This window comes from Macaca nemestrina, chromosome 15 (assembly GCF_043159975.1).
Source record: "Macaca nemestrina isolate mMacNem1 chromosome 15, mMacNem.hap1, whole genome shotgun sequence".
Lineage (NCBI taxonomy): Eukaryota > Metazoa > Chordata > Mammalia > Primates > Cercopithecidae > Macaca > Macaca nemestrina.
The window spans coordinates 22,501,256-22,516,559 of record NC_092139.1 but is presented as its reverse complement, the minus strand read 5'-3'; the positions used below and the strand labels follow the sequence as shown (position 1 = coordinate 22,516,559).

At 41.3% G+C, this 15,304-nt stretch overlaps 2 protein-coding genes across 18 annotated transcripts in view; one reads left to right on the top strand and one right to left on the bottom strand.

The window, feature by feature from the left end:
* LOC105496374 (protein tyrosine phosphatase receptor type T) overlaps positions 1-15,304 on the bottom strand; it is a 1,121,698-nt gene that overhangs the window by 228,780 nt on the left and 877,614 nt on the right. For all 17 annotated transcript variants that reach the window (XR_011613330.1, XM_071079282.1, XM_071079290.1 and 14 more), the window contains exon 12: positions 11,654-11,927. Coding sequence is in view for 16 of the 17 variants with exons in the window: in XM_071079282.1 (XP_070935383.1) it covers positions 11,654-11,927 (274 nt within the window). In the remaining variant the exon portion in view is untranslated. The remainder of the gene's footprint in view (positions 1-11,653; positions 11,928-15,304) is intronic.
* LOC105496371 (ADP-ribosylation factor-like protein 4A) lies at positions 7,124-7,871 on the top strand. The gene has a single exon (XM_011766745.3). It carries the CDS (start codon positions 7,139-7,141, stop codon positions 7,739-7,741), a length of 603 nt encoding a protein of 200 aa, XP_011765047.2. The 5' UTR covers positions 7,124-7,138; the 3' UTR covers positions 7,742-7,871.

Here is a 15,304-nt window from a genome sequence, read left to right as displayed (position 1 = left end):
TTGCCTTGGCTTCAAGAAAGCTCAGGAGATACGGATAGTGTACCCTTCATTAACCACCTATACTAGGCCTCTGGTGCAGTGATTACTCTTTATTCCACTATGAGATTCTTAGACTAATTTAAAATTTTTATTTTAGGGCCTGGCATGGTGGCTCCTGCTTGTAATCCCAGCACTTTGGGAGGCCGAGGCAGGTGGATTGTTTGAGGTTAGCAGTTCAAGACCAGCTTGGCCAACATGGTGAAAGCCCATCTCTACTAAAAATACAAAAATTAGCTGGGCATGGCGGTGCGTGCCTGTAGTCCCAGCTACTTGGGAGGCTGAGGCAGGATAATCACTTAAACCAGGAGGTGGAAGTTGCAGTGAGCCAAGATCATGCCACTGCAATCCAGCCTGGGCAACAGAGCACGACTCTGTCTCAAAAAATAAAAGTAAAAAGAAATAAAATTTTAATTGAACATGTATACATACATACTCATATATACACATGTATCTATATATCTATATACATGCTAAAATATTTATGTGTATATGCACATATGCTGAATTCTTGTTCTGTATATAAATTTCATAAAATTTACAGTTAAAAATTTAGATTCACATACCCAAATGTTTCCACCACAGATACTTCAAAGTTTTCCAATAACTGAATTATCAGTTTTAACACGTGTGCGTATGCGTGCGCGTGTGTGTGTGTTTCAAATAAAGGTCCTTAGGGGTTTGCAGAGTCATCACACCTACAGTTTACTTATTACAAAGCTCCTAGTGAGCTTGAAGGACACATCTCATCCCTATCTGACAGAGGGGAAACTGAGGTTTGGCAGAGCTGAGAAATGGAAAAGTCAGTTCTTAAATCCATGGGTACAATTTCCAAATGCAGAAGTTTCTCTACTTTTTCACCATTTGAAGGCAATCAGTCCAAGCTTCATGAGGTTCCTTACATTGTAGGGGCCTGATGGAGGCAGAGACTCTGCTATATAGAAACTGAGGCTGCTATTTCCATGAGCTTTGTTGGGCCTGGAGTCTGGAGCATTTATCCCTGAAGGCCCGGGCTGACAGGATTATCAGCTGTCAACATTTGGGTAACCTTCATCTCCCTTTCCAAATGAATTTAAAATATATTTGCATGGGAAGGAAAATGTTCTTGCTCCCTCAGGTCTCGTACCATGATAATAAAATCTGTAGACACTGTAAGTGAATGAAAAAATAAATTAGCAACCTGGGAGAGCTCATCTTGGTATCTGTACAAGGTGACACTTGGGGAATTTCTATCTTACCTGAGGAGAGAAGTCTGGGCCCCAACAGAGCTCCAGCAGGGGTTTAGAGTTTTAAGCAGGGGTTTAGAGTTTTAAGCAGGGGTTTAGAGTTTTAAGGCTCAAACAATGGAATGGAGGCCTGGAAGCAGGGATGCCCAAGTAAATGGGTGAGCCCCAGGAGATGGAGTCCACTGAGGACTGGGAAAGAGTTCTAGGGAGGTCAATAGGGCATGGAACCTAGGCTCTGGTGACAGACAAGAATTGTGAGTGGATGTTTAACAGATCGAGATTTTCCTAAGGAGTAATGGAAAGGTTGTGATGATAATCCTGGATTCAAAGTGTCTAGTTCAGTCTTCTTCTCCACTTCAACAGGGCTCTGCAGAGCTAATAAAATCCAGAAATTGATTCTGAACATAGACTCTAGTGACAAGTCAGCGAACGGTTACATGGGGGCCTCTGGGTCACAGCTTTCTGATGCCTTGGCTCAGCTACCGATAGGTGGTACAGATGTAAGGTTTGCTGAGTTATGGAAGCATTGGAAGACTGTTGCTTTTCAGGGTGGAAGAGCAGCACATTGAGTTTCAGGCATTTCTTTACCATTCCTCCATGGAGGTAAAGGGGAAAAGCTGTTACTGAAATCCCTCCTTCGGGGTGAAGTAACTGAGACCTCATGGGATTCTGGGGTCTTCTGGGTTTTCATCCATCTACTGACAAAAATGTGGTCACTTTGTGAGACCAATCAGGGAAGCAGCATAGGTGAAAGCACCTTGCTTAGTGTCTGAGACACAGCAGGTGCCCAAGCAATTGAAATTCCTCAGGATTTGTGATAGGAACTGCCCAGGTGCTTCAGGAGCAAGTCTGGGTATTATGAGAATATGAAGGGGAGGCTTAGTCATCATGGAAAATTGTGGTAATCATTGGGAAAGTTCTCAAATATTCCAGTTCTCCTAGGCATATAGAAGGCACTGCTTTATTCTTTTTGAAATTAAGTGTGGCCATGTGGTTAGCCTTGGCCAGTGGAATGTGAAAATGCCATGCACCATCTTGTGTGGAAACTTGTAGAACCAATGCTCTATTTGCCACATTTTTCTTTCTCAGACTTGGTGGTGGTGTCAAGATGGACTTTCTGTTGACCTGAGTCTCTGAGTGCCTGCAACAAGCAGAGACCCTGTGCTGACCCATTTCAAATATATAGCAGAAGTGATCCACTGAGATTTTGTTGTTGTTTGTTACTACAGAATAATTTAGCTTATCTTAACCAATATAGGAGTTATTAAATAAACTTCCTGATGGGGTATCCAAGACCCAAACTGCCATGTGATCTCCTGATGATCTTAACTCGAACCCTCTAGAGCTTGGAACTCCTACAGCTTCTCATTCCATGTCTATCTGAGGTTTTCATATGTGACATGTGAACAGTCACTGAACTAACAACAGAAATAAGAAATGGGGTAGAAAGGGCAATATCATACCCCAAAGATAAGATCAATTGTGCTGGAAGACTCAACAGGAACAGATATCGGGCTTGAAACTGTCAGAGACCTTTGAACCAGAGCAACTCCATCTTGATTAGGGGCTGGGTAAAATAAGGCTGAGACCTACTGGGCTGTATTCCCGGGAGGTTAGGCATTCTAAGTCACAGGAAGAAACAGGAAGTCAGCATGAGATACAGGTCATGAAGACCTTGTTGATAAAACAGGTTGCAGTAAAGAAGCCAGCCAAATCCCACCAAAAGCAAGATGGTGACAAGAGTGACTGCTGGTCATTCTCCTGCTCATTATGTGAGAATTATAATGCATTAGCATGCTAAAAGCCGCTTCTACCAGCACCATGACCATTTACAAGTGCTATGACAACATCAGGAAGTTAGCCTATATGTTCTGAAAGTGGGAGGAACCCTCAGTTCCGGGAATTGCCCACCCCTTTCCCAGAAAACTCATGAATAATCCACCCCCCCTTTTTTTTTTTTAGCATATCATTAAGAAATAACCACAAAAATGGCCAACCAGCAGCTCATACTGCTGCTCTGTCTATGGAGGAGCCATTATTTTATTCCTTAACTTTCCTGATAAACTTGCTGTGGACTCGCCTAGAATTCTTTCTTGCACAAGAACCAAGAATCCTGTCTTGGGGTCTGGATCTGGACCCCTTTCCAGTAATAAAACCATGTATGAGAAGTTAAACTAAGAGGAATACAGCCCGGGATGAGTCCTGGGTGAGTCAAGGCAGTCAACAGCTAGGACACAGACACAAGTCCTAAAGTCCTCGAGAGTTAGGAAGGTGTGTGCTTCCATGTGGAGTTTACTGGACAAATTGGTATATGCCAGGTAAGGATGCTCCAACCCTCTTCCCCCTCAGAAGAGGAGCCTCTGGAAAGTAGCCGAAAGAAAAAAGAACAAATAGTACAACTGTAATGCTATGAGATACTTTAATATACATTGTCTAATTTACTCTCTCCCGATTTCTTTTGAGGAAGATCATTAATCATATTCTCCATCTTGGGCTGTTAAGTAAACTGTTCAAGTTCACATAGCTGAGAGCAGCCAAAATTCAAAGCCAAGTCTGTCTGATGCTCAACTTTCAGTTCTTTCCACTCTATCATGCCACAGAAAACCCATCCATGTGCAACCATTTCTTTAACAGTGGTTGGACGCAACTGAATATAATTTCTTCCAATTCATTCAGAGACACAGAATTTTCCCTAACCTAGCTCTACCTAGATAATCCCAACTATTATAACGTGATTATACTGCAAGCATCGTGAGCAGTTCAACATAGCATCTGGTTTCCAACTGTTCTCAAGAGGCAATTGAGTTCAAGAACTGGAGGAGGAAGTAAGAGAGAGAACAATCACCCTGCTACTTCCCACTTCTCCTATTTAGCTTAGCATTTGGCAGAGGCATCATCCAGGTTAAATGTACCCCTACATGATGAAAAGGATATGACAAGAAAAGACTTTTATCCTCTGCATAAATAGAACATGCATAACAGCATTGCCCAACAAAAGGTGGCTTCTGATGGATATTTGCATGAGTTTGCCACACTTGTTTTGCATCCAACCGTTAATTATGGTCCTTTCAACTTCACAATTATGGCTAATGGTGGTGAGGATGCAGAGAACAGTAGATTCAGCAGACCTCATTCTAGGAAGAGTGTGAAAGAAACAATGCGAAACTGCACCCACCCGCTGTTTACAACTGAGACAGCTACCCTGGGTACCATTTGGAGGATTTGGAGGAAATCAAGGCTGCCCAGGAAGCCTGGAGCTTGGGAAATGAGACATCTGGGGAAAAAAAAATCTTGCTACTAGGATAGAGAAAAAAGGTCCTTTAGGACTCTTCTCTCTATGGTGAAAATGGTTCAAACCACATCTCTCATTCTACACTGAATGGAAATTCAGACTGTACTGACACCTACTTGGTGCTTTTCATTATTCAAGATCCTTTTCTTATTTAATCCTCAAAAAGACTGTGCAAAGTATATATTACTATTTCAAAGTGAGGAAACAGACTCACAGACAACAAGAAACAGTTCATAGTCTCATTCTTTCATTAATCCACCGAATGATTATTAGGTGTCTATTATGTGTTAAATATTACACTCAGCATGTAGGATATAGCAGTCAAAAAAACAAAAAAACCCAAACAAACCAACCACAATTCATCACTCTTGGAGCTCTCAGCATGCTGTTGGAGGCATGCAGTACCCAACAACATGTGCAAATAAAAATATGTATCTAGTGTAATATAGAAAAATAGTGGGTTAACATATGAGTGAGTGCTGGTGGGTGGTTCTCAGGTAATATGGTTGGACTGTTCTCTGGAGATGTGAGATTGAAACTCAGGTCTGAAAAATGAGAAAAAACCAGTTCTGCAAACAATGAATAAAAGAGAGATGTAGGTAAAATGCACCCTGAATTAAGGCCCCAAAGTGAAAACATGTTGGAATGTTCGAGAAATAATGTCTTAGGAAAGGTTCAAGACAGGAGGCTTAGTTAAAATCTAGCAGGCATGTCTGAACCATATGTGAAGAACAGTGATAGGTTGTGGGCAACTGTTTTTGAGGAGAACTTGGAGGGGAAAAGGAGCCTATCAGAGAAAAGGGTGAGTAGGATGAAGGATATCCAGAAATTATGCCATGTGAAAAATAAAAGAAGTAATAGCATGTTAGTTATCAATGAGAAATAACTTGAATGGCCAGAGGAAGATAGTTGGCACTGCCTTATTTTCTCTGAAAGGCTAACACAGGAAAGAAAGTTTTGATTTGTTTAAATCAATACAAGTGGCTACAAGGGGAGAGTCAAGGAGACAGAATTTGGCTTTATATGGGAAAAAAAGTTTTAATAATTTTACCTGCTCCACAAAGGAATTAACTCCCTTTCACTCCAGCAATTTGCACTGATCAAGCTGAAGCAATATAATGTGTTGCTAAGGATGCTTTATTGGAGATTTTTGTTTTGGCTTCCGGTCTAGACTAGATGACACTTCAAAGTCCATCCTACTCTATGATGCTATAGTTCTATAATATTGCTGTATCCAAAACAAATGGTTACAACATGGTCTAATTCATAAGAGACAGGTGTTGTGAATTAGGCACCAAAGACAGTGTGCCAGGACAAATGGGACTACTCTTGTTATCTGTAAGAAAGCATCCATGGGTAAATGTGAGATTACTAATTGGAACAAAATTCCCAACGCAAGTGCCTGTGAACAACTCATGCTTCATGAAAATGCCTGCAAGAACTCTGAGCACCATGTCTTATAAGGCACGCCACACTTGAACTCTGCATGGTATTCACATGGCTGGATTAAAATACTCCACATTCACAGATCAACAAAGAGTCTACAAAATGTGTTTATCCTCATGCTAATAATAGTAAACATTTAATGACTGACTTCCACATTCCTAATGTGAAACCTAAGGATTCATTATTTGATACATTATTTCACTTATTTATTTTTGTTCTTTCCCCCACTGGAATGAAAACACCATGAGATCAGGGATCTTTGCTTGACTCACTGCTGCATTCTCAGCACTCAGAAAAAAGCCTTTTTTGACATATTGCATGTGCTTGACAGATGTTTCCTTAATTAATCCATCATATCTAATTATTTTAGTAGTTTACTGAAAGTCACACAGCTACTAGGGTTTTGTACCTAGGCAGTTTGATAGTAAAGGTTGAATTCATAGCCACTCTGTTAAGCTGACAAACCATCCTTAATATCCGTAGAACAAAGATGTCCAGACCTCAGAATTCTCCTATGCCGCCGTGACTAAAACTTGCAGGTAGAGTAGGGAGCAATAAAATTTGTTCACAGTAAATTATTCCACCTGGCTCACAACCATCCCGCAACAAATGCCCATTACTGCTTTCCTTTCACTTGAGTTTAATATAACTCTATGTCATCCTTTGTCTCTAATCTTTTAGTGATGCAAATATGGGTAATTCTGATTTTTTTTTTTTGACCTAAGCTGTTTTTTTTTTTTCTTTCACAATGGAACAAAACAACACTTTCCCCTCCACCCCCATATCAAATCTAGTGCTTTCATCTTCTGGCTTTTTTTTAGTTCTGATTTTCATGTTTACTTATAGTTTTCTTAATTTTCTCCATTTTTATTTGTTGACTGTTGTTTCTCAACTTTTTAAGTATAGATTGGAGAGCTGACTTTGTTTAAAAGAACTATACTTTTTAGAGCTGCTTGGAGAGCGAAGCTGGAAAGACGTGGGGGTGCTTATCCCTGCGTGGAAACGCTTGCCAATGCTTTCTCATTTGGACCCAGACTCCGGATCGGGAGCAGTCTTATAGCTGAATCAGCTACCAAGAGAAGCTCTAAAGCAAGAAGAGAAAAGCACTTCAATTTGGGACATTTATTTGCACCTGGAAATGGGGAATGGGCTATCAGACCAGACTTCTATCCTGTCCAACCTGCCTTCATTTCAGTCCCTCCACATTGTTATTCTGGGTTTGGACTGTGCTGGAAAGACAACTGTCTTATACAGGCTGCAGTTCAATGAATTTGTAAATACCGTACCTACCAAAGGATTTAACACTGAGAAAATTAAGGTAACCTTGGGAAATTCTAAAACAGTCACGTTTCACTTCTGGGATGTAGGTGGTCAGGAGAAGTTAAGGCCACTGTGGAAGTCATATACCAGATGCACAGATGGCATTGTATTTGTTGTGGACTCTGTTGATGTCGAAAGGATGGAGGAAGCCAAAACTGAACTTCACAAAATAACTAGGATATCAGAAAATCAAGGAGTCCCTGTACTTATAGTTGCTAACAAACAAGACTTGAGGAACTCATTGTCTCTTTCAGAAATTGAGAAATTGTTAGCAATGGGTGAACTGAGCTCATCAACTCCTTGGCATTTGCAGCCTACCTGTGCAATTATAGGAGATGGCCTAAAGGAAGGACTTGAGAAACTACATGATATGATCATTAAAAGAAGAAAAATGTTGTGGCAACAGAAAAAGAAAAGATGAATATCAATACCTATTATATCTGTGTGGAGTAGGTTTTCTCTGGTCTGATTTTGACAAATAGAAGAGTGTCTACAACCTGGTTTGCCTGTCTGCCCTCCTGGATGCTATTAAAGCTTTGTTTTGTTGAACAAAAAAAAAAAAAAAAAAAAAAAAAAAAAGAACTATACTTTTAATGTTCTCAGTATCAGAAATAAAACAGTAATTATATATTCCCTCTTGTCTGACATGAGAAAATGAACAGATTTTTATTTACATTCATCCATCTTCCAACTTTGTCTGTTTTTATTGACAAAATAGTGAATTATAGATCCAGATAGATTAGAAATGTTAATTTTTTACATTATGCATCTTTGCCTTAAATAGTTACGTTTTACATTAACCTTCCATTTTGTAACACATTTAGAGCCATTACTGAGCATTAATGCTATATTTAATTAGTTTTATGCTCACTGTGGGTCTTCTTATTCCACATTTCTCAATTCTTGATTTCTTTATTTTGACTCATTGCTCAATCAATTGCTCTGTGATTTATTAGGAGCAGGGAACGTGGGAGCCACTGGATACTAAGAATGTCTTTCTGATGTATTTGCACAAGAACAACAACTTGGCTGATAAGGAATTTGTGGATTATAACACTTTCTCCTCAAAAATCCTCCAGGCTTAACATCATTGTCTGCTGCCCTTTATGATATGGAAAAATCTGAGAGGGACCAGGCAGAGATTTGTTAGACTGAGAATGGCTGTTCTGCTTCAATGACCCTTTCACCCAACTCTTTTCAGTAAAATTTAATACTAAAGACAGTCATTTGAAATAGTGTGTAGTTCTTCCTTTGCCAGAAAAATACAGCCTTCTGAGTGCCCAGCTCCCGCTACTCTTCCCCACTCTGTTCCTGTGAGGTCAGCTGCACCCGCAAGACATGTGGCATAAGAACTCATCCAATTCCATTCCTGCCTGCGTTTCGTTACTGGGAATCTTAGTTCCAAAGCAAGCGTACATATGCCTGGTGTGGAATAGAAGGCACAGGTAATTAAATGGCCTTGTTCATCTCCGAAGCAGTGTCAAAACTGCTTCTTAGATGAGGCAGTTTCAGAGTGAGATACTTTTTTTTTCTCTATGGCAAATCCCTGTGTCTTGAAGAGGGAGGTCTCTGATAGGATGTTTGGGGAGCAAACTGTCGGAGGCATTTGAACCTGAGCAACTGCATCTTAAATAGGACCTAGGTAAAATGAGGCTGAGACCTACTAGACTGCATTCCCAGATGGTTAAGGCATTCTAACTCACAGGATGAGCTAGGAAGTCAGTACAAGATACAGGCCATAAAGACCTTGCTGATAAAAACAGCTTGCAGTAAAGAAGCTTGCCAAAACTATAGACAAAAACAGCTGATAAAAACAGTTTGCAGTAAAGAACCCACCAAAACTAAGATGGCCATGAGAGTGACGTCTGGTAGACCTCACTGCTACACTCCCACCACCATCAGGACAGTTAACAAATGCCATGGCAATGTCAGGAAGTTACCCTATATGGTCTAAAAAGGGGAGGTATGAATAATCCACCCCTTGTTTAGCATACCAAGGAATAGCCATAAAAATGGACAATGAGCAGCCCTCAGGGATGCTCTATGAAATAGCCATTCTTTTGCTCCTTTACTTTCTTAATAAACTTGCTTTCACTTTACTGTATGGACTTGCCCTGAATTCTTTCTCACACAAGATCCAAGAACCCTCTCTTGGAGTCTGGATCAGGACCCCTTTCCTGTAACAAAACCTCTGTGGTTGGCGCAGGGCCAACCACTCTTATGGTGGGGACATTCCTTCTGATATGCATTTGCTAGTTTCCTGGGTTCTATAGGCATGCTCTATTTTTAGTTTTTTTGAGTATCTTAGTGGGAAGAATAAAGTAAAACTACTTCTTTCCCTTCTCATCATGGAAACTCAACCGCACCTTTTGATATGTGACAAGAGCAGGGAAGGCCACACCTTCTTAGAGGGTTGTGCTGAACTGATACACCGGCCAGCATGGGATGCTGAGAACCGAGAACAAGAGGAGCCCCAGATGCTTCTGCCAATTTTTATGTCTTCCCGCTCAATACATCAGAGTGCTTCATGCAGTGGGAAGACCAGATGGACAGGTGGAAGGCAGTCTGGCAGCTTCTCTTTGTAGTCTTATGCTCTCTGTGAGGAGTGTTGCTTGAACCAGTAATAAATGCAGAACTGAAATACCACAGTGGAATTTAAATGGGTGTGTGGACATTCTAAATGTTAATTAGTTCCTCAATCCAGGTTTCTCACCAAGCACTGACTGCCATTGACAGATTAAACTCTCCATCTTGGCCACCCAGAGCCTGCACAGGCTGTTCCCACACACTTCACCAAATCTTGCTTCTGTCTCAGGCTTCCCTTCTCCAGCAAGGTTCTCAGTTCTCCATGTTATACAATGCATAACGAGGCACATGACAGACTCCCTTACATTTCTATAAGCTCTTAGAGGGCACATACCACATAACCCTAATATGAACTATAGGGTTTAGCATTTGTCAGTGTTCGTTAGATGTTTGTTAAAAGAAATATGACCACATTGAGGCCAGGTGTGGTGGCTCACGCCTGTAATCCCAACACTTTGGGAGGCTGAGGTGGGCAGAACATGAGGTCAGGAGATCAAGACCATCCTGGCTAACACGGTAAAACCCTGTCTTACCAAAAATATAAAAAAATTAGCCGGGTGTGGTGGTGGGCACCTATAGTACCAGCTACTCGGGAGGCTGAGGCAGGAGAATGGTGTGAACCCAGGAGGTGGAGCTTGCAGTGAGCCAAGATCGCGCCACTGCACTCCAGCCTGCCAGCCTAGGCGACAGAGTGAGACTCTGTCTCAAAAAAAAAAAAAAAAAAAGAAAAGAAAAGAAAAGAAATATGACCACCTGGATGGAAAATACAAGCTTGTATAATAAAAGAGGCTAAATATATTTAGCTTGCAGAAAAGACAATCATATGGGCACGTTTGTATAGAGAAGAAAAGGGTATTAGAAAAGATCTTATGTAACTGAAAGACTATAAACCAAGAAGGTGGTTGCACTGGTTTTGTAGGATGCTAAGAGCGTGAATCAAGAACAATGGGTAGAAACTTCAATAGGAAATATTTCAGTAAGTACACTAAAAAGCCTCCTTAGAGACACAGCCCACTCCCTACTCCAGAAAACACTAAAGCTACCTCAGAGATAAATGAGTTCTCTGTCATTTGAGGTATTCAAGAATAAGCACTAATGCCAGTTAACTGGTGTTACAGTATGGATAGAACCATTGTTTTGTGTGTGTTTGGGATTGTTGAATGACCTTTGATATCCTTTCCAGCCCTGTGATTTTCTGATATTATGACTGGTGCCAATCCTTGACCAAAGAAATATTTGACACAAAAATGATTACCTTGTCTTTGGAGAAACACTATTTTCTAATGTGACCAATGGCAATGACAAAGGGGGTATTAATCACTGATCAATTAAACCATGCTTAGTGCATTCCTAGATAACAAATTGACAGATATTATTATTATATATGAAGAAATTAAGGCTCAGAGAGGTCATGTTATATCCTCAAGTAAAGCACTATCTCTATACTCTAATATAGGAGTGTGCAAAGGTTTTTTGTAAAAAGCCATATAATAAATATCCTAGGCTTTGTGGGGCATATAACCTGTGTTACAACCAACTTTACTGTTAAGCATCAAAACAGCCATAGACAGTATGTAAATGAACAGGCATAGCTATATTTTTTTTTTTTTTAAATTAAAGGCATGAGGTTGGATTTGGCCTAGGGACCTTAGTTTTTCAGTCTCTGTTTAGGGCCCTGCTGACTTATCATACGAGAATGAGAAAATGCAAACAAGATAAGGAATGGCCTCCATGTGGCCATACTTACTCCATTGGCTTTGCTGAGTGCCTGGAAGTAGATGCTGTAGCTTTTCAGGGGAGAGAGAGGAGGGTTCCAGTAGCCATTGTATGTCTTATTGTCACCCACTGTAAATGGCTGGGTGACAGGCAGGTTGGCAGGCTTCAACTCAGCAGCAAAGTAGTGTAGAGAATCGAGGCTGGAGGCATTCCGATAGCTCACAGGCACCGAAAAGCACTCAATAATGTCAGCTGCCCTCCGTGACTTCTGTGGTCGCTCCTCCTTGACAACCAGCTGATAAACACTGGACCGGAAAGAGGGGACACAGATGGATGAGCAACTCTCTGGAAGAATGAGCTTGTTAGCTCTAACGGTGTCAACCCAACTTCTCTTGTATGGAAACACTACTTCCTTCTACAACAAAACTTTTGTCCTGAGCATCAGATTTTCAAACCTACCACGTTGTAGAACTTTACCTCCACTTAGCTGTCTCAAAGCCAGCTCACACTAGACACATCTAAAACTCAACTCAGCCCTAACCCCTAGAAACCTGTCTGCTCCTCCTTTTACATGTCTTTTCTTAGTAAATGGTAGCACCATCTGACAAGTGGCCAGAACCTGAATCTAGGGCTCATCCTCAGTTCTTAACTCGTTAATTCTCACTCCTTATCTTAATCAACAGTCTTACGGAAGTCTGTTGATTTGGCTTCTGTATGTTTGCATCTGCCCCACTTCTGTTTTCTCCTTCCACTGATAATGCCTTAGTTGGGCACTTTCCCACTTCTTACCCAGATTCAACTAGTCTCTTTGCCTCTAATGCACTTGATTTATTAATCAGTCATCCTAATCATATGGCTTCCTAATCATATAGCTCTTCAAACACTTTCATAGGCCTTCCATTGTACAAATTATACAATCTAAACTCCTCATCTTGGCATTTGAAGCCCTCTGTGCCTGTCTTCTGTCTTCCATGTAGGTGTTCTCATGGTGTTCCCATCTTCTAGCTACTCCAGATCCCATGCTATTGCACAGATGTATTTTGGATCTCACCTCATGCATTACTGACTTATGCTTCCTCTACCTGCAATGCCCTGCATCCTGGCCACCTCTGGTTTCCTCCAAAGGCTGAGCATGTCTTTCACTTCCTCTATGAAGCCTGTCCAGATATGTCCAGTCTGGATCAATCACCTCCCTCTTTAGTTCCCCTACAGCTCACCTAATCTCCATCTGCTTTGTTTTCCAATATCATGAGATGGGACTACTCTTGCACTGGCTAGACTGTGACCTTTTACGAAGTAGGCATTGTGGCTTACTTATCACTGCATCATTCTCCACCCCTGCCCCACACTGCCCAGCAGGATGCCTGCCACCCAACAAGTGATCAATGAATGCTTGTTCAAATGAATTAAATTGGATTGAATTAAAACTGGAAGCAAACATGAAACCAAATCTGCCTGGATGCAGAAACCCTAATCAGATAAACAGCGATTGCCTTGAGTTCCTGTCTAGTGATCGCATATTGTTCCCTTCAACTTAGGAGGATGTACGAAGATGCTAGTGTGTGAATAGAGATGACTGATCCTTTATTGAATATCAACTGACACCCAGTGTTAGACTCTCTTTGTAAAAGTTATTTTAAGGTTAGTAAGTTGGATAACATTGTTCAATCTCTTTGAATGCCCCACAGTTTACATCTCTCTGGAATAAATGCTCTTCTTTTAGAAGAGCTTTATTGCATGGATCTCTGGGACTCATGATCTAAAACAAAAGATCGATTGCCCATGAGTACCCACTGGAGACTTCTGTGAATTAATGAGGTGGTTGCAGTAGGGGGCCCCAAACCAATCATTTAAACAGGGCATAGTGAACCAGCACGTGGTTTACGAAAAATGAAACGTGTTGCAGGCTACCATCCTTCAATCAGACCATCCATCTAAAGACACTTGACTAAGGAGTACAACTTGGGAGACGACAGAGACACAGGACTATTTCATTAAGGAAAAAAAGGCTATGGAGGACTGCCCTAAGAAAATGTGACACACTCAATATGGCAAGGTTTCTCTTGAATTTTCTTGAGTATGGAAATTTTCAGGCATGTGAAAAGGAAGGGTTGGGCATATGAGTATATGCCACACTTAGATGAGTGCAGGCAAAATAGCTCAATTACCATGCCTGTTGTACATACACATCTGAGTAAGAACCTGACAATTCAGAGTGCATGTGAGTGACATGTGAGTGGAGTGGATGTGGACAATCTCTCAAGGCATGCACAGTACATCTGAGGGTGTACCATTTCCAAGTGAGGATCTGTATTACCTGGGCGTCTAACTCCAAATGAGTGAATATAACATTTAGATGAATGGATGAATGTGGTTAACCTGAGTGTTTAGACTTCTAAATAAGGGTGTGTAACATCTGAGAATGTTTTAACCACCCAAAGTGTGTGTGGATATGTACCATCTATGCCATAATGCCTGTTGAAGTCAATAAATGTTTAAATTAAATTATGATTTCAGCAATCACTTCCTCCTCAACTCTGGGGTCCTTCTCAATTGTACAATTCCTATGTTTATCAGGACAGCTAAGCTCAAAGCAGTCACTGAAAAATAGCACAAGGACCTAATACCCAAACCTAGAGGTTGCAGGGCAGAAGTGGAGGGGTGTTTGTAACAGAGTTTTCAGGACCTGCAATGCTTTATAAATGACAATATATTGAGGTAAATCTTAGAATCTGGCTTGAATGCTAATAGTAGCTCGACCAGTTGAGAGTCCATTACTCGTGGGACTCTGATCTGTGAGGGAAAGGGCAAACACAAGAGAGCTTCATGAAGCAGACAACCTCTTGGGCTCTCCTGATGAAGCTAACAACAGCACCTAAGAACACTGCATTGGATTTGGGAGCAGGCAACCAACGCAGCCCTCATAGCCTCTTGGGCAGATTAGAAGGAACCAACAGCCTCATCCCCAGGACCAGGAGTTGGAAAGAGTTGGGAGTCCCTGCTTTCCTCTGAGGGCCAGCCTATCCCTACTCACCATTTGGATTGATCATATCTACAATAACAAGGCCTTTATCTTGGTTTCTCAGATAGACTTCCCATTCTACCTTAAATCCTTCTGTTAACCTTCTCCTCTAAATTGAGACCCCCCGAAGCCTTGGGAGCTTCCCTGGGACTGAATCGCCCTCCAAGAATCACTTCCTATTGCCTCTGGCCCTCCTGTGATGGGATGGATCAAGAGGGGCCACATGGCTGGCCTCATTTACTGTCCACGACTAGCAGAAGATTCCATAGTTGTGGCCGAGCAAGAAGACGGGTTCTTACTGGGCTCTGAAAATTCAAATGCTGCCAAGATCTATTAGACAGAGCCATAATATCTCTGTGAGGGTCAGCCTGTATCTCCCCATCAGCTCTTTCTCCCCACCAATCTGATTACTGAAGATCCACTTGTCAATTCAACCAAGGTCAACAGCCAGATTACACATGAGGAGCTGAGGCTGAGAGGTCAAGTGATTCATGAGGTCAAACTGCAGCAAAAGTAGAAACCCAGACTTTTCATTCATAGTTGAGTATCCTTTCTTTTTTTTTCTTCTTTTTTTCTTCTTCTTCTTTTTTTTTTTTTTTTTTTTTTTGCTATTTTCTTCTCTTCCTACAAACCAATAAAATGTATAAAGGCCTTCCAAGC

What these genes read in the sequence shown, in the direction of transcription:
- LOC105496371 (XM_011766745.3), top strand. Translation starts at nt 7,139, where the DNA reads ATGGGGAATGGGCTATCAGACCAGACTTCTATCCTGTCCAACCTGCCT.